General features: G+C 40.8%; 1 protein-coding gene across 2 annotated transcripts in view; it reads left to right on the forward strand.

Annotated features, from left to right (window-relative positions):
* Window positions 1-19381, forward strand: part of CHD7 (chromodomain helicase DNA binding protein 7) — an 80377-nt gene that overhangs the window by 41035 nt on the left and 19961 nt on the right. The window contains exons 6-16 of one of the 2 annotated variants that reach the window (XM_054394778.1): window positions 2456-2511; window positions 3904-4018; window positions 5659-5742; window positions 7053-7190; window positions 7287-7408; window positions 7891-8134; window positions 10829-11005; window positions 12464-12607; window positions 13125-13380; window positions 17588-17798; window positions 18982-19177. The exons of the other annotated variant lie outside the window; for it this stretch is intronic. Coding sequence (XP_054250753.1) covers window positions 2456-2511; window positions 3904-4018; window positions 5659-5742; window positions 7053-7190; window positions 7287-7408; window positions 7891-8134; window positions 10829-11005; window positions 12464-12607; window positions 13125-13380; window positions 17588-17798; window positions 18982-19177 — 1743 coding nt within the window. The remainder of the gene's footprint in view (window positions 1-2455; window positions 2512-3903; window positions 4019-5658; window positions 5743-7052; window positions 7191-7286; window positions 7409-7890; window positions 8135-10828; window positions 11006-12463; window positions 12608-13124; window positions 13381-17587; window positions 17799-18981; window positions 19178-19381) is intronic. 2 annotated transcript variants of the gene reach the window in all.

Here is a 19381-nt window from a genome sequence, read left to right on the forward strand (position 1 = left end):
GTTGGGTTTTTTTAAGCTCTTCCTTGTCTCTACAGCTCTGAGAGGCTTGCTCAACTAACTTCACATGAGCGGGTATTACTGTACCCTTTCTGTGGCAATGGCAGTGCAAGATTGTCTGCTCTTAAATATTTGCCTGAAGGAAGGGATCATTTATTTCTTTAGTTGTCTGCAGAGACTGTGGATCTCTTGTCAGTGGTGCTCAGCAGGACAAAGGGCAATGGCAGGAGGTTCCACCTAATATGAGGAGAAACCTCTTTGGTGTGAGGATGCTGGAGCCCTGGAACAGGCTGCCCAGAGAGGTTGTGGAGTCTCTGGAGAGATTCCAACCCCTCCTGGCCATTGTGATTCTGGGCAAGCTGCTGTGGGTGCCCCTGCTTTAGCTGGGTAGCTGGGCTGGATGATCTCAAGAGGTCCTTTCCAACCCCTACCATGCTGGGATTCTGTGTTGTTCTGTGATCAGATTATCAATTATGGTCTCACCTGGGCAATGATTTCTAAAAAGATTTCTAAAGATTGTGTTCTGAAATGCTCTTTATTTAGTTGAATCTTTGATGTACCTCATAGAACATAAAATAACACAGACCATTATTACCTATTAGACAATACAAAAGTACCTTTTACTCAGGAGGATTACAGGATTTATTAAGATTTAAATTGTAAATTATTATTACTAAGTTGGCAGTTGACAGAAAATACACTTGATGGAAATGCTGTTGAGAGGAATTAAATTGGCTGATATGAAACCTTCATATAAAGGTGTTTAACCATGATGTCAGTGCAGGATTGATGTCTCTCAAAACATTCTGGTTTAAAACTAATCAAAGAGACTTGGCCATAACACATTTCAGAAACTAGAAGTAGTAAATGTGCAAAGATAAGAAAATGGCCTGAAATTGTGCCAGGGAAGGTTTAGGTTGGGTACTAAGAAAAATTTATTTGCTGCAAAAGCGGTCAGGGGTTGGAATAGACTGCCCAGGGAGGTGGTGGAGTCACCACCCCTGGAGGTGTTCAGGACATGTGTAGACATTACACTCTGGGACGTGGTTTGATGGCCACGGTGGTGTTGGGTTAATGGTTGGACTGGATGATCTCAAAGGGATTTTCCAGCTGTTGCTCTTGAAACTGACCCATGTGGGGGAATCCACTGCTTCCCCTGGGAGATGATTTCAATGTCTGACTGTTCACATGGTGAAACATTTTCTCCTGGGGTGCAACAGGAATCACCCCAGCAGTAACTTGTCCCTATCACCCCCTTGTCTTTTCCATGTGACTCCTTGTAAAAAGGGAGTCTCCATCGTCCTGCTATCCACCAGTTATGTACTGGTCCATGGTAGTAGGGTCTCCCCTAAGCCATCTCATGTCAAGACTGCACAAACCCAGCTCTCTCAGCCTTTCCTCATTTATTTTCCCCCTCTCATTTTAACACATATATGTGTATAGACCCCAGGATTTTGACTTACAGAGTTGAGTCATCAATTTTGTCTGTATAGTTCTGCAGACAGTGTCTATTACAGAAGTTGTTGTCTTTGATGAAGTGTGTAAACAAAAAAAAAAAAATCCTCTTCCATTTAAAATGGTTCCAAAGTTCACAAGCAAACACAAGCCCTGAGTGTTGTGACACCAAGTGAATTCCAAACACGTGCCTCCTGTGCTGTCCTTAGTTTGTCCTACGGCTGGGTTCAGGAGGAACTGAAGCCAGCTCTACGTGCCATATGTTATGCAATACTTTGGCACTAGGGATGAGTTAAGGGTAGTCCCAACCCTTAGCACTGAATGCCCTTGGTTTTGCTGGTTTCTATCATGGCTTTAACCTTCCTTTAAATGTAAGTTTGGGGTGTTAATTTAATTTGGCTGCTCTGTATGTGAGACATCTTGCCTGAGTGAATTTAATTGCACCGTTGAGTAAAACTAAAGCCATGAACACTGATGCACTAAAATTCTAGCAGAGGTAGAAGGTTTAGTTTTATATGGCTTCTTGTTTGGAGTTATTAGCTATATGGAGGAATAAACTCCCTTTAAAACTCTTTTTTTAAAACATTACAAAACCCACAATGTAAAGTTGCCATGAGCCAGCCAAAAATAATACATATGGCATTCAGGAGTGCAGTTGCTAATTGGCTGCTGCCTGAGAAAATGGTACACTTGGCTTCTACTTAACACTGTGGGTTTGGCAGCAAGCCAGGTTTGGGGTGAGGTTGTGAATGAAGCTGCATGTGGTTAGGGAGGAGTTCAAATGATTCATGTCTTGGAAGTTGTAGTAAGCAGTGCAGAATGCACTTGGGGAAGCTGCTGGAGGAAACTCCTCACCCATGTCCTCCCCTGACGGACACTTTCCTGAACCTCCACTGATCTCCCTACATGGGGACTGTGTTCTGTATTTCTGTTAGTTTTAATCATTAACTAAATGGGGCTGTTTAGTGGTTTAATTCACATTTCAACTGTTCTTTTCTTACAGATGGAGAATGGAGAGGAGGTAGAAGTAGAAGAGTTCTATGTAAAGTACAAGAACTTGTAAGTAAAGTTAGAGGTTTGATGCTACCCTTTAAGTTCACATTTCCAAATAGGTTTTGAACCCTTGGTTTGTAAATGCTGTGCCTATTAGTGTCCAACTTTAAACATTTCTAATGTTTAATCCAAACCAGTGGCAAATAAATAGGGAATACTTTGAGTTGGTGGTAGTGGGTTTATACTCTTCTCTTAGTTTGTCTTCTCCCCAAAATGAAATCCAGAGGTAAAATTGTTTGTGTAAAGCAGGCTCGTTTTACACACAGACTCCGGAGCACATACCCATGCGGCTGTGTAGATCTAACTGCAACCACAGAGTTTCATGCCTGCAAACTGCTCACCAATAACCCTTTTAACTCTTTCAAAACCGAGTTATATTCAACAAAATGTTGAAGATCACAAGCGAGGTGGCTTCCAACAGATCACTGCCTTTCTGTGAGAGGGCTGTGACAGCAGTGAGAGCAGCACCTTGTTTCTTTTTGGCCTCTGAAGCTGCAGTTCCCTCACCATTTAAAATAAAACATTCACAGCTGGATAAACTTTTTTTTTTTTTTTTCAGAAAAAATAGCAGGTCTTACGTCATTTTAGTGAAATTTCCATCCAAGAGAGAAATTCACTTACTGAACTTAGATTTCCCTCCAAAGTGAATTTCATGCAGCTAACTGCAGGCAGTCGACCTCACAAAATATGCTGCTACCTTTGTACATTTTGCTCTGTATTGATTATCACATGATCTTTAATTGCTTAATTAGGCTTTGTTTAGTTTTATTACATTGACAAGTAATTTTTGTATTAACCCTTCATGTCTTCGATTCCTTGGCAATATAACTTTGAGAGGCTCTAAATGCATCAAGTGGGACTAGTCATTTTTGGCAGAGTTGCTCTTCCTTACTTAAAGCTGAATGATTACCGTGGAACTATTGACAAGGATTTGCTTTCTATCAGTCTTAAAACTTAATTGTCTCATGCAGCTTTCAATTACAGTGCAGTTCTCACAAACCCCAGTGTATATAGCATGTCAGCATTTGAAACGTTTGAGTATTTTTACTAACTTCTAAACCCCTGCTTTTTGCTAGAATGTGATGTTTAATAGTGACATTTATGCTAAATGTCTTCCATAGGAATTATGTTTTAAGTATGCCCAATAAAAATCATCTTAGCTTTGTGCCAAACACTTGATATACTTCAGTTTTGAGTAGGAGTTGTTTTTATTAAGTCTCCATTAGTAAGTGTAATTACTTCCAGTAAAGACCATTTGTTAATAATTTGTCTGATGAAGAAGATCATGTCCAGTTGGCACTACAATGTACTGAAGGATCTATCTGTACTAGTGGGATGCACAACAGAGTATGCAATGGAAGTCTGGTTTTGAGTATGATTTTCTGTTTCATCTTCTAGTTCTTACCTTCATTGTCAGTGGGCATCTGTGGAAGAGCTGGACAAAGACAAGAGAATTCAGCAGAAGATTAAGCGGTTTAAGGCAAAACAGGGCCAGAACAAATTCCTTTCAGAAGTAGGATTTGTTTGTTTCTTTTATGTGCTTAAGCAATATTCTCACGAGTTCTTGTTCTGTATGAAAGCAGAAGGTTTTTAGCAATTGTGATGCCTTTATTCTGCTGTAAAGTGTAACTGTGCTTGATCCAAGTCTTGCAAGTTTCTAGAATCAAGTGAACTGTCCTGACTTTGTGTTTTTCATTGCAGTGTTTTTTTCTTTGAGTGAGTGGTTAGCATTTTGCATTGTAAGCATGACTCTCAGTGAATCAGCTCTCTTCTCGAGCTGATTATGCCAGAAAAATGCATCACGTTTTTCTGTGTTACGGACTGCTGTTCACTAGGGATTCCAAGCTTTTTATCATCAATTTAATTTCACTTAGAGCTATAAGCAGTAGTGTGGCAGGGAGTCCTGTCAATAAAACCCCAGATCTGCTGATTTATGTCCCTGAATGCTTACTTTTGAGAGGGGGGAAAAAAACCCAGCAGGTTAATGTACTTCTGTATTTATTTATTTATATTTATTTTTACTATATAGTTTAAGCTAAAGAGAACCTGTTGCCAATTGAAGGTTTCTCTAAAGTCAGTGTGGAATTTCATGAAGTGTATCTGATGGATGTGCTTTGAGAATATGTACAGGAATTTTATGAGGAGGACTTGATCTGCTGAGTGTAGAACGTGTATGAATGCTGTGTCAGAGCATCCAAAATGCTTTGAGTTGATTACAACAGTGGTACCTCTAAAAAATTAGCTGCATCATGTAATACTTAATGCCTAAGGAATTAGATTAAATTAACTTTGAAGACTCCTGATAATTGATTTTTTAAAAGAAGTTAATAAATACATAATTTGGACTAACAGTCACTGCAGTTTATCATGTCATTAAGCAGCAGTATGGTAAAATTGAACATCTGTTCTAAGTGAAGATGCCTGGAATTGTTGCTTTTTAATTTATTTCTATTTAAAAAAACTGTTTCCAGGTGGGTCACAAGTGATTGTAAGGACTTGAGATTTGTTCTTGTCTTAGAAAAAGCCATCAGTGTGTAGCCCATTCCTCATCTCTTCAGGTGAAGGGCATCTTAAAAGTATAAAACACAAAACTTTCAGTACACAAGAAAATCATGGAAGCTGCTGAGGATATAAGGAAGAATACAACAAACTGTTTTTTTGCAAAACTATGTTTGCCTGGTGTGTTTTATCTCTGTTTTTGAATTAATAATCTTTGAGTCTTGCTTCTAAAGCAGACAATTCCTGTAGTTAAAATAATCCAAAGGCACCTAGTGTAGGAGGCTCTCAGTTCTTTATTGCAAGCTGTAGTTTCCAAGAATGCTAAATGCATTGCATGCCATAAGCCTTTTCGATTGCTCATTAGTGAATTGTAATTTCACACTTCATTTAAAATATTCTTAAACATTCTCTCACAGTAAAAGGTTTCACACAGTAATTAAGAGGCCCAGTTAACAAAGTCTGAGAAGTCTGATTCCCTCACGGGGAATGATCTTGCTGAATTGTAGCATTTCAATTAACATGGTGAAGTTTGCCAAATAGAAATTCTTTGTCACCGTGACCCAAAATATTATTGCATGGTGAAATATAGAATCATTTTCTCCTCTAAGGAAGAGCCTAATAGAGATATCTTACATTTTTTACCTCCTTGAACAGATTGATGATGAGCTTTTTAATCCAGATTATGTGGAAGTGGATCGAATCATGGATTTTTCACGGAGCACAGATGATAATGGAGAGGTAAAGAGAACTTTTAGTGCATCTGTAGTCATAGAGACGTTATGCTTAGAATTTATTGTTTAGGAATGTGACTGTATGAACCACTTCAGAAACTGACAGTGTGCATGTATGTAGAAAACAGGAACCTGTCTGAGAAAACATTGGTTAATATAGTAGTTTCCCTAAAATAGGTTGAAGTGAGAATTCCAAACTTGTTATAAATTGCCTGTCTTTAAAAAAAAAGTACAAAACACAACAAATAATCCCCATCAACAAAAGCCTCTCTTAGCTAAATGTCATCACATTTTAGACATTATTTATCTGTTGCAGGTGGGGTCCTGAATTCATTATTTCTTACTTATTAACGAGTTGTTCTGCAGGACAAGATCACTTTATTCCAGGGGAATCCTTTTTGGTCCTAGGAGAACAGAAAGAACATTGAGGTGCTGTAACATGCCTAAAAGGGAGCATAAAGCTGCTGAAAGATCTAGAGCACAAATCTTAGAGGAGCATATGAGGGAACTGGGATTTGTTTAGTCTGGAGAAAAGGCGGCTGCGGGAAGATCTCGTTGCTCTCTACAACTCCCTGAAAGGAGGTTGGAGCCAGGGGGTTCAGTCACTTTTCCCAAGTAACAAGTGATATGCAAGAGGAAATGGCCTCAGGTTACACCAGGGTTAGGTGTAGGTTGGGCATGAAGAGCAATTTCTTCCCTAAAAGGGTTGTCAAACCCTGGAACAGGCAGCACAGGGCTGTGCTGGAGTCCCCATCCCTGGAGGGGTGTCAAAGCTCTGTAGATGTGGTGCTGAGGGATGTGGTTCAGTGGTGACCTGATGGTGTTGGCTCAACAGTTGGACTTAATGATCTTGAAGGTCTCTTCCAACCGAAACCATGCTGTGATTCTAAAGCTTCTCTGACAGTGTCAGTGTTTCCAGATTGCTCTGTCAGTGAATGGTGGGGTTTGTGTGGCCTACTGGGATGTTTCTGATGACACTTGAAAAAACAGTGAACTGTTTAAATATGTGATCAAGAACAGAAACTGCAGTAGCTGGAAAATTAATATTTGCTGTAGGTGTAAGTTTTAGTTTAACCTCTGTGATGTCAAATGCAGTGTTGTGCTCCTTTTGGTGGTAAGCCTGTGTTCCCCCATCCCACTCTTACTTCGTTAGGTTGTCAGCCGGCTGATGGCTTCCCCTTTGGGCTGATTCAGTCAGGTCTGGTAAAGCTTTCTGAAATGTATCAAGCCTGCAGATCTCCTGTGGAAAAAAAAAAAATAAAATTGCATTTTATTCCTTTGCAATCGTGATGCAATCTCATTTTTGTCTCCCCAAAGCCTGTAACACATTATCTGGTGAAGTGGTGTTCGCTGCCTTATGAAGACAGCACTTGGGAGCTCAAGCAAGACATCGACCAAGCGAAGATCGAAGAATTTGAGAAACTGATGTCTAGGGAGCCAGAAATGGAGCGTGTGGTAAGAGTTGGCTCCGTGCAGAGGATTTGATTTGAAAATAGCCAAGTAATGTGGTCTTTTAGAAACCACTAATGGGATTTGCTGTATTTGATACAGGAGCGGCCTCCTGCCGATGACTGGAAGAAATCGGAGAGTTCCAGGGAGTATAAAAACAATAACAAACTCAGGGAATACCAGTTGGAGGGAGTAAACTGGCTTCTTTTCAATTGGTACAACACGTACGTAAAACCTTGCTGACTGCTGAACCCTGCTCTGGATCAGCTTTTGTAGTTGATTGCAAACAGTAACCTTTGAAAGTAATCTAAAGCACGGCTTAGGAGTGGTTTCCATGTCTCATTTTCTGCTGCAGGAGTCACATACAAACTAATTTTTGTGCATAACATAATGTTCCATAAAACATAAGTATTTCAGATAGATGCTTGTGATGTGATTTTGTGTGTATATGTGTTCATGCATGCCCCTGCTGTCCCTCTTGTCAGCTTGAGAGGTGCATAAAATGCCTATATCCGTTCTTACTGCTTCACAAATCATAACTCTTATATAAGATACACAAAGTCTATGATGTCCTTTCAGTGTCAACTTGCCGTTCTAGACATTTCTGTTCCATTCTGTTTAGCTCTATCCTGATTTTCTATGTTTTAAGTTAGGAATAAATCATTCAGACTAAATCATTCAGACTGTTTTTTGTTGTTGTTTCCAGACGAAACTGCATTTTAGCAGATGAAATGGGGTTGGGAAAGACTATCCAGTCCATTACGTTTCTCTATGAGATATATTTGAAAGGAATCCATGGTCCTTTCTTGGTTATTGCACCATTGTCCACAATTCCCAACTGGGAAAGGGAGTTCCGCACCTGGACAGAGTTGAATGTGGTTGTGTACCATGGGAGCCAAGCGAGCCGGCGGACCATTCAGTTGTATGAAATGTATTTCAAAGATCCACAGGTAAAAAAAGCTCTTCATGGGTTTTGTTGGTGTTGTGTTATTCCTCTTTTTTTTTTTTTCTATGTGTTTCACTGTCGTTAATTAATCTAAACGTTAATTAGGTTTTTAGTACTGAATGCAGTAGGTTTACGGATGTGGTTTGATGGCCATGGTGGTATTAGGTCGGACTTGGTCTTTTCCAACCAAGCAATTCTATGATTCTATGATAATGAAGGCACATAAATTAGTAAAGAGAAGGCTTTATAATAGTAGCCAAGAATTCAGTTGGAAATAGAGAGGAGGAACCAAGAGTTCCTGGGCTGGTGCAGCTCTTGGTTTGGGTTTTGTTGTTTCATCCAAGGTTTTGACTGATTTTGTGTTCCTAAGGAGAGCAGGCAGAAAAGATTCTTAATGGAGGAGCTACTTTAATTGGAACTCTGCTTAAAAATCAATCTCTGTCCACCATTCCAGGAAAGACCAGCCTGCAGAAATTACACTTGTCAAGGCTTCTTTATCAGATAGGTTTTGAATCTGTGTAGCTGCACTTATGTTGAATAGGTCTTAGGAGAGAAGGAGAGCAGGTATGGAAAAGATTGGTGGTAGGAACAGAAGTCACTTGGAAAGCTGAAGCTACAAAGAGCAGCAAATCTCTACACTTCAATGCAAGGCTTTGCTCAGAGTAACTGAGCAGGATTAGGGAAAAATAATGTGCATACATTGAATATTACTGCAAAACAATATAATCCTCCTCATTTCAGCAAAAAAAAAGAGTGGAAATTTACCCTGATTTGATAGATTATGGAGTATTCTTTCCAGCTGAGCTTAAGGAAGTGATAGTGTTGAATTCACATATTTAGATTTTCTGTAAAGTGTTTGATTTCCTGCCACTGGCTATTTTGATTAATAAACTCCAATGATATAAAATCAATATGGCACACATTAAGTGGATTTAAAACTGGCTAACTGATATTTCTCCATGTAATTGTAAATGAGAAATGATTTGCATTTCCAGCATAGTTCTTCAGGGATTGGTTCATGTCCATGAGCTATATAACACTTTCATCAATGACCTGAAAGAAAACATAAAATCATTACTGAGGAAGTTTTCAAATGACACGAGGATGGGGAGAGTGGTAAATAATTAAGACAGTTCATGGATACAGAGTAAGCTGTATTAGTTAATAAATTGGATCCAAGCTGACAATGCTCAGACTAAATATAGGGCTGTCTGTGGGCAAGGAGTGGAGGTGAGTCTCAGAGTAGGGAGAAGTCTGTTCTGGGAAGGCTGCAAGACAAGTGCAGGTCCTTTTATGTCATGACACATGAGCAGTTAAGCATGAGTTCATACTGTGAGAGACTGTGGTTAAAAGGGCTAGTGTAGTACAAGTGTGTAGGAGGAAAGAAATCTTTATTAAAGGGTAGAAAAGTTACAGCATTCTTCTGGCTGTCAGTAATGTGGTGGTTAGTACAGTTCTGCCTAGTTCTTGCTTCCTGTCCTCAAAAAGTGTGTTAAAAAAACCCAGAGTCCTTAGAGCAAAGCCGTGAGGGTGGCTGTCAGATAGAAAATATGACAGGGAAAGAGCTGAGTAAAAACTGTTCTGAAGGTGTTGACTGTGGCACAACTTGACATGCCATTAGGGCAAACAGAAATAGACTCATGTACTTAAATAGAGTAGAAAAACACCTAGTAATTTATAGCAGGGAGAAGTTACATCTGTTTGGCCAAGGAAATAACCATTTTCTCAGCACTTTATCAAAGAGACTTTCAAATCCCAATCATAGACGCTGTTGTTAAAGGAGATTGATTTGAATAACAGTTGTTAGACCGAGGTCTAAAAGCTTCTATTACAATAATAATCACATTTAGCTTCTTGCCTACGTGTCTAATACACAAATGAACTGGAATTGATTTGTACTTTTTCTGGGTTTGAAACTCTTTCTTAGCAAAGCTAAATACTGTGTACCAAATTCAGAAATTGAGATTCAGACAAATGCTGCCTTCACTGAGGTGTTTCCTGCGTTAGAAATCATATTTGTTTGTTTGTTATTTAAGCGGTGCTTGTTCTCAGCATGTTCTTTCCCCTTGGGATGCAGCAATTATGTAGCACGAAACCTGAAGGAACATCATCAGAAAGATCCCTCTTACTGTGCAGATTCTCAGTGTTACTTTGGCAATATTTTGTTGATCAAAAGCCAACTAGAAGGATCCAAGTCAAGATGCTGCAGAAAATTTTGTTCCCCCTGTTGCCATGTTCTTTACTCGCCTTTTGTAATGACCACGGGAGTCATCTGACCCCGTAACAAATAACGACAAAGTGTATGTGGCACAGAAAAATGAATCATTCTCGGCTAGCTTCTCTCCCTGAACTGGCTTAGGAGGAGAATCAGACAATTGCCATGGCTGGGGATAAAGGACAAATGGAGTGAACTCATCCTTTTGGTGGCAGTTAGCTTAGATGTTAGATAATCCGGGTGGCTTACAGCAGAAATGCTGTGTGACATCTTTGTCATGAGTTCTCTGGGCCTTTTTGCAGGACTTAAACCATGCTTAGCATCCAGCCAGTAGTGGACTTACACACTGAATCAGCAAGGGTGACTTATTTATTTCAAATACGTTGTCTGGTGCACTGCTCTGTGTTCTTAATGACTTTTGAAGATGAAACCAATGCACATCCTTTCTTTGCCAGGGAGTGTAACTTCTGCTGTCCTTTTTAGGGTCGTGTGATAAAGGGGTCCTACAAGTTCCACGCCATTATCACAACATTTGAAATGATCTTGACTGACTGCCCCGAGCTGCGTAACATTCCATGGCGTTGCGTGGTCATTGATGAGGCCCACAGGCTGAAAAACAGGAACTGTAAGCTTCTGGAAGGACTCAAGATGATGGACCTGGTCAGTGTGTGCATCTCTGACATTTGTGTCTTTTGTGGTTTTATTCCAGGATTTTGTCAAAAAAGTGAAGGAAAAGGTTTTCTTCTCGAGTAAAATCATCAGGTGCTAACAAAAGTGAGGGAAGCTGAGAGAGTCAAATGAAGTACCTGGAAGCAAATGCATACCTTCAGTTTGGGAATGCTGGTGCTTCTTCATTGATTTAGACCTAGAATCATCAGAATGGTTTGGGTTGGAAGAGACCTTCAAGATCATCTGGTTCCAACCCCCCTGCCATGGGCAGGGACACCTCCTACTAGACCAGGTTGCTCAAGGCACTATCTAACTTGGCCTTGAACACTTCCAGTCTTGGAGCCTCCTTAGCTTCTCTGGTCAACCTGTTCAGTTGACTCACCACCCTCATGAAGAATTTCTTCCTCATGTCTAATCTAAACCCAGCTTCTTTCACTTTGAAGCCATTACCCTTCATCCTGTCTCTTTGTACAAAGTCCCTCTCCAGTTCTCCTATAGCTCCATTCACGTACTGGAAGGCCACAAGAAGGTCTCCCCAAAGGCTTGTCTTCTGCAGGCTGAAAAATCCCAACTCTCTCAGCTTGTCTTCATAGGAGAATAATGGGGATTGTGTGAAGAGAATCAAAATAAATTTGTTCTTTCCCTCTTTTCATGTGACTCATTCCATAGTTACTTCTTCACAGAGAAATTTATTTAAAGGTATAATGTGGTCAGGTGGCGAAACAGTGTTGATGTCAGCTCAGGTTGATTTGTTGGGTGGCCATAAGGATCTTCTTTCAGACTGGCCAAAGAAGGAGAAAATGAGTTTTATTATTGTGACTGCTGTTTAGACAGCTGAGCTGAAACCTGGGGCTGTAGGTGGAGATGGGGACTTCTTCAGTTCTTGTTCTACTGCTAAATCAATAGTTAGCCTTGGGCTGGTTGCTGAATCTCTCTGGTTGGATATCTCTCCAAAGCAATATGCAACTTTACCCCTTATTCTGCCAGTCTCATAATCCTGTGTGTAGACAGAGAGCAGGATCTGCTTCAAGTTCACTATGTTAGAAACTTTGACCTGCCCTGAAGAGTTTCATGCACAGAGCTCTTTGTGGGGGAGGGGAGGCAGTAAATGGGTGCATTTCTGCTGGAAGTGATGGGTTACCTTCAGCTGTTCTTTTGTCATTTAAAGTTCATTGTGTCTGTGAAAGGGCCAGGATGTTGTGGGTCAGTAGAACCTCTTGTAGCTGGAGGGCTTTTGAAGGTGCTTTAAGCAGTGAATTATTTTCTGAAGGAATGCCAGGGGAATGCTAGTTAGAAATGTCTTGAAAAGTGCTGCAGGTCAGTAGCTGGGGAGGAGAGAAGGAGCAAAGATGAGAGATACCTAGAGGAGGGAAGATGAGGATTTTGTGTATTTCTCCATTGAAAAAGAATTGAGTTGGATTCCTAGGCAATTGTTTCTTAACCTTTCAGGAACATAAAGTGCTGCTTACTGGAACCCCTTTGCAAAATACAGTAGAAGAACTCTTTAGCTTGCTTCACTTCTTGGAACCAGGTCGCTTCCCATCAGAAACCACATTCATGCAAGAGTTTGGTGATCTGAAAACTGAAGAACAGGTAAACTTCACCTGCACCCTTAATTTTCTACTTACATACTGTGAATGTATCCATTTTATTCTATCAGAAATTCACTATGTGGTTTTATAAGTAATACGTATTTAATTTTGGGAGACAACCTAAATGCCAGTCATCTTCTGTCTGGAATGTAATTGAGCTTTTTATGTAAGGGACTTTACAAAAGCTTGACAAAGCTGAGTTCATTCTTTGGAGGTAATAGAACATTTCTTCTCCCCACTCCCATTTAGGATGTGTCCTAAAGTCATATGCTGCAAAACCTGGAGACGCTAAAAATACTGAACTAGAGTCGCACACTTAAAATTTGACTTTAGAGGTGTATGTGGCACTGAATTAACAAGAACTCAGTCTTTAGGTCATTGAGGAATGATTCTTTTACAAATGCTGCCTACTTGGGATCTGAGGTAGAAATCAAGGATTTTAGAAGTATAGAAATTGGAAAATAACCCTTTGAAGCCTTGCAGTTTGAATTCAGTTACTCATGAAACATATTTCATAGGTGCAAAAACTCCAAGCTATTTTGAAGCCGATGATGCTGAGACGTCTCAAAGAGGATGTGGAGAAGAACCTGGCCCCCAAAGAAGAAACCATCATTGAAGTTGAGCTGACAAATATCCAGAAGAAATACTATCGTGCTATTCTTGAGAAGAATTTCACCTTTCTTTCCAAGGGTGGGGGTCAGGCAAATGTTCCTAATCTTCTAAACACTATGATGGAGCTAAGAAAATGCTGCAATCATCCGTACCTTATTAATGGTAGGCCTCCTGGTCTTCTCCTTATCCAAAAATGGTTGTGAGGAAGTTCACTAAGGTAGAAATTCTCTTCTAATGTGTCTTTTATTAATTTATTTCAAGTACAAGAGTGAGTGGATATCTGCTAGCCAGGACAGCACTGCTTTTGAAGACATCTGTGCTGCCTTCTCCCAAGGCTTCCTAGCCCTGGCAACCTTAGTTATTTCTATTATTTCTGATGAGCAAAACTTCTCTTACCATGCAGGTTGTTGGATGCTGGCAGAAATACAACAGTTTTTTCTTCAGAGTTACAGTTCACTGCTATTTATGTTACAGTTCACTGGTATTTATTTTCTTTCCATAGAATATTATGAGACAGTGACTTAAAATTTCTGAATAAAAGTTGAATAAAGGTCTGAATAAAGATCTTGTTGGCTCATTTCCCTAATTTAACTAGCCAGGAAATGGTTTGTGTGAATATCATCTTAAAGGGATGGTTTTCAGTGTGATGCTATTGATTATCCATGGCAAGGACTATAGAGTCAAAGAATATCTCCGGGGGGAAGGAACCCATAAAGATCATTGAGTCCAGCTCCTGACTCCTTGCAGAACTACCTAAAACTAAATCATGCAACCAAGAGCATCGTCCTTGAAAACTAAATTGTGCAACTGAGAGCATCATCCTTGAGGGTGCTCCTTGAGCTCTTGACAGTCATGGTGCTCTGACTCCTGCCCTGGGGACCCAGCCAGCTACAGCTGCCTGAGGTGTGCTAAACTTGTTTGTGTTGGTCACATCAAATCCCCCCTTGGAGGAAGCAGCACCAGCTTCTGTGCAGGGTTGCTTTCTGCTGGTTTCTTGTTTCCCAATTCCTCTTCCTTACCGGGTGTGATTTGTGCTAAGGTTGTTTTAATGTTGGTTGTAACCTTCACGATGAAAGATTGGTTTGTTCAAGAGCCAGATGTGAGTTCAGGTATTTTATTGTATGACTTCCTTATTGCAGTGCTTATGGGTTGTTGGTGTTTTTTTCTGTGACATTTTTTGTTTAAATAGGGGATGGGGGAATTCTTAATCTTATTCATAAATGACATCTAATTATTTCATGCTCAAGTAATTATTCTAAAGACACGATGTAGGGTTACTCCAAAGTACTTCTTGCTGGTGGGCTGCTCAGTGTTTAAACTCAGATGAGCATACAGTGAAGTAGCTTTGTGGTTCTGCTGCAGGGTTTTTTGTTTGCTGGTTCTTTGTTTTAAGTCAACCCATTACGTAAAGGGTTTTACCAGAAGGTAGTTTACAGTGTTCAGGTTGTGAGCTTCTGAACTTGATGCTTTTTACATTTCTTGGGTTTCAGCTTTTTAGTTGTAATTTTTCCTTATTTCATATTTGCTGGAAAAAGACTAAACTGCGTGTTTTGCTGCAACTTTGGTTTGTCAAATAGAATTCAGGAGCAGTACTACTTGCAGTGCTGCCTACAGAAGTGACTTTGTTTTTTCTTGTTTTCCTCCCAGTCTTGTGTCGTTTGCTGTCTGTTAGAGACTGCTCTGTATCACCGGGTGGCTCTATGGAAAATCTCAAGTATTTTTTGACGTGTCTTATCCCTAATAAAGGGAGAGGAGGTGGTTTTGTCTCTTGAACACTTCTGCTTTTATAACATTTTTGTGACTTTTGAATATTTGGACTTGCTGGTGTCAGGTAGCAATGTGGCAGGTGGGTCAAGCCTTCAGATTGGAGAGAAAAACAAATCCTGACTACTGGTGTGGAGCTGGAACTAAACAAGCATGTCATTTGTAGTTCTAGGACAAAAATTGCTTTTACAGCCTGTAGTTGTCTGAGCCTGAGGTTTTCTTTAGTTGATTGGTAATTAACATCTTTGTGCTTAGTGACAGCACAAGTTTATTGTAGTTCTACCAAGAGCTCTTGCAGTGCTAGTGCACAGTGTTCTGATGCTGAAGGATCTGTTGCAGTAGCAAGTTTCTGAGACTTAACTGCTTTTCTAGAGGTGTCTCTGAGTCTTCCTTATGTTCTTCCAAGTTTGTGAGCAAGCAGCACTGCAGGTGTACTGGAATATCCAAGCACTGTCATTTCTCTTAAGAGCTGGACTCCCTCTTTTCTCCATAGCAACCAGTCTCAAGTGAACCTCTGTCTCCAACTGCCAGCAGTGGGGAGTGCTTCTGAACTTAGACATCCTACAGTGCTGAATGTTGGAAAGGTTTCTTGCTCTGTTCCTTGTGCCCTCTTGAGCCCTGGAAGCCCTCCTAATTAGGAGTCGAAGCAGGGGTTTTCCTGATGGACCAAGCACACATTCCAACACCTTCCCTTCATCTCCTACTAAAAATGAGCTCGGATAGGAGCTAGTGTCACAGCCCTGCAGGTAGTACATCAAGTAACTTTTGGGTAAGAGGCTACTCACTGTAGCTACTTAACTGTGGCTGAAATTGAAACAGGAATGAAAAAGGGCAGTTTTTTACAGGCTTTAGCTGGAAAGGGTTATTGGAAGAGCAGAGCTTTGGAGCTCATAGTCTGTCATGGAAATGGGTCTTACTGAGGCCAAACTCTGGCACTGAAAATTGACCATGTGTTAGAGTAGTTGTGGGGCACTTGGCTGAGGTGGTTTGCTTTTGCAGGTGCTGTAATTTGCAGGCTGGTTTACTTCAGAGTAGTGAAACTGAAATTTGAGTATCGGTTTAGTAAGAAATAAACGAATGTAACCCAGAAGGATCATTGAAGTTACTCTATATGAACTACTTGACAGCCTGCACAATATCCTGAAATCACCTGAGCTCAGTGCAGAGTCTGAGATCTACCTAAAATTCTGCCTGTTCTGCAAGGTGGGAAGGGGCATGATTGAAAGGAGCCTGAAGGAATGTCTGATTGCACCACTTCTTGTGTGCAAACCATTCAGATCAGTGACGTTTGGAACAGGGAATCAAGGAAAATTCAAGGATGTAAAACTGCCTTCAAGCATGGTGACGTTCTGAGTCTGTCAGGTCCTGTAGGAGCTGGTAGTGCAGGTGTACTGATGCTAGGAAGCTGCCAGCCAGCCTGCTGGGGTAGTACCTAGAGAAGCCACCACAGTGCAGCAGGCACTGAACCAGCCCTCACGCAGGGAGCGAGTGTTGGCGTGTTTGTTTACAGGCATCTATTCAGAGCTGGGATATGAGAGATGCTCAGCAGAAGCCTGGCAGTAAGTGGTTCTTCCCCCCCTCTCCCCCAGCCCTCCCACCTTTCCCTGTGCTGTTCAAAAGCAGCATTGAAGCTGCATGCTATAGAAATCAGAAATATTTTAGAGACTGCATTAAATCCCCCCAAAACCAGAGAGACTGGAAAAGCCAGCTCCAAAGAAGGGTTTATATGGGTGTGAAATAAGCTTAGAACCAAGATTCTGAACCTTTTACAGAGCCAAGAATAGTAATCTGATCGTTCTTGGCATAGTCAAGTGTTTGTAGAAGTGATGAAAAAATGGAATCAAAGCATAAGAGAGGATGGAGAGAAAACTTGCAATGTGGTCTGCAGTCTTCAGGCAATGAGTGGAAGGAAATATTTGCTGCTGTGCAGAGAGGGGATGACAAGAAAGAACTTCTGACTAATTCTGGAAAGAATAAAGCATCAAACAGAACATAAAAATAATACATGCAGTGAGAAAAGAAAGCTAAATAAAAGGTAAAAGAATAATTTCACAGCTGCTTATTCCCCCACCCCCAATTAATTTTTTCATTGTTTAGATTTTGACTCTATAATTAATAATGGAAGGAGCAAATCCAGGTCATGCACATGGTTAAGCCTGGTTTAGATTTTGGAGGCAGAGACATCAAATGTGATTTGTCTTTTGTGTTTTCCTGAGGAAACAAGATCTTTTTCTTTCATGTTTCATTTGAAAAAGGACAGAAAATCCATTTGAGCAGTTGGAATATAGTTTTATAGTTAATTTTTCCCATATTTTTTTCTTAATTTTTCATTAATTTGTACCTCAAACAATGGTGTTTATTGAGGAAAGGGTTTAAAAGCAGGGAATAAAAAAAAAGACGTCACGAAGACTCAAAGTTATGTTTTATTTCTGCTGCTTCTGTGTATATGTTTGCTTTAAATTTCAGCTTAATATTTTTTCCTAAATGTTTATTCACAGAGGGCTTAAAACATTCCTGCAGTTTGTGCAGGGTATTGAAGGGGAGCTCATTGTTTATTAATAAAGCCCTCTGCAGTGCTCATGTTTTTGCTGTCCAATCTTTGCAGGTGCTGAAGAGAAAATTTTGGAAGAGTTTAAAGAAACACACAATGCCGACTCTCCAGATTTTCAGCTCCAGGCAATGATCCAGGCTGCTGGCAAGCTAGTGCTGATTGACAAGCTGCTGCCAAAACTGAAGGCTGGTGGCCACAGGGTGCTTATCTTTTCCCAGATGGTGCGCTGCTTGGACATACTGGAAGACTACCTCATTCAAAGACGGTGAGAGCAACAATCTCATACCATTCTAAATAAACTCTGCCTTCCTCTCTGGCCACAGGGTGTAACCTGGGAGTAATCCCTCCTGAAAGGGGATGAAATGGTTTTAGGGGCCATGGTTTAAAGTTGGAGCAGGGGAGATTTAGGTTGGACCATAAGGAGGAAGTCCTGCACAATGAGAGTGGTGAAATACTGGAACAGGCTGCCTAGGGATGTGGTTGAGGCCCCATCCCTTGAGACATTCAGTATCAGACTTGATGTGGCCCTGGGCAGCCTGATCTAGTTGAATATGCCCCTGCTGACTGCAGTGGGTGTTGGCCAACATGGCCTTCCCTTGCAGCTTGATGCAATCTGTGAATCTGTGAGTCTGTGAAGTCTCTCCTGTGAGGAAAGACTGAGAGAATTGGGGCTTTTTAGTCTGGAAAAGAGAAGGCTGAGGAGGAATCTCATAAATGCTTATATATGTATGTCAGGAGGATGGGGCCAGTCATTTTTCAGTGGTGCCCAATGGCAGGACAAGGGGTAAAGGGCACAAACTTGGACATAAGAAGTTCCATCTAAACATGAGGAGGAACTTCTTTAATTTGAAGATGACAGAGCCTTGGAACAGGCTGCCCAGAGAGGTGGTGGAGTCTCCATCTACGGAGGCATTCAAAACTTGCCTGGATGTGTTCCTGTGTGGCCTTCTCTAGGTGAAGCTTCCTTGACTGGGGGCATTGGACTGGGTGATCTCCAGAGGTCCCTTCCAACCCCCAGCATTCTGTGATTCTGTGAAATTCAGATACCTCACATAATTTTCTGTAGAGATCCGACCAAAAGGTAAAGCACACCTATAAGTTACAAGGACTGAGGTTTTTCTTTGGGGTGAATACAAAGTGACCTCACATGGAAAGCTTTAAAACTCTTCATTTCCTACTCAGGTAGATTTTTTTTGTTTGGTGTCTCTAGAGTTTATTTCATGGTTGTTTCATTCCTTGGAGTGCAAGTCTGCTCTTTACCGAAAGGCAGAAAGCAGGAGGCAAAGTAATGTGCCTTCCACTGATGAAGTGAGTGGACACAGGAGCTGTCACTCTGTTGTCATTCTTGTGACCCTATAGTAGCACGTTTTGCTTTTTTGTGTTTGTGTTCTTACAAAGCAGCAGTTCCTTGGCAGTGAAGCTCTCCTCACAATGCACCTTCGTTTCAGGTACCCGTACGAGCGAATTGATGGCCGAGTGAGAGGCAACTTGCGGCAGGCAGCTATTGACAGGTTTTCAAGACCTGATTCTGATAGGTTTGTTTTCTTGCTGTGCACAAGGGCAGGAGGTTTGGGCATTAATCTTACTGCTGCTGATACCTGCATCATTTTTGATTCAGACTGGAACCCCCAAAACGACCTCCAGGTAATTTTACAAGAGGTGATTTCAGTGAAAATTTTTCTTTGCCTTCTTGATGTGAAATTTTCTTCACCTGCAAGAGAAATTATCTGTTGTCCTTCTCTTAAAAACATAAAGATTGTTATTTATATTGAAAGCAATAACTTCTAGTTGCCTCCAAGTTCTGTTTGAAAGCAAGTTCTCTGATTATTTTGTGCTTTTTCTTCCTTC

Source organism: Indicator indicator, chromosome 31 (genome assembly GCF_027791375.1).
Source record: "Indicator indicator isolate 239-I01 chromosome 31, UM_Iind_1.1, whole genome shotgun sequence".
NCBI lineage: Eukaryota > Metazoa > Chordata > Aves > Piciformes > Indicatoridae > Indicator > Indicator indicator.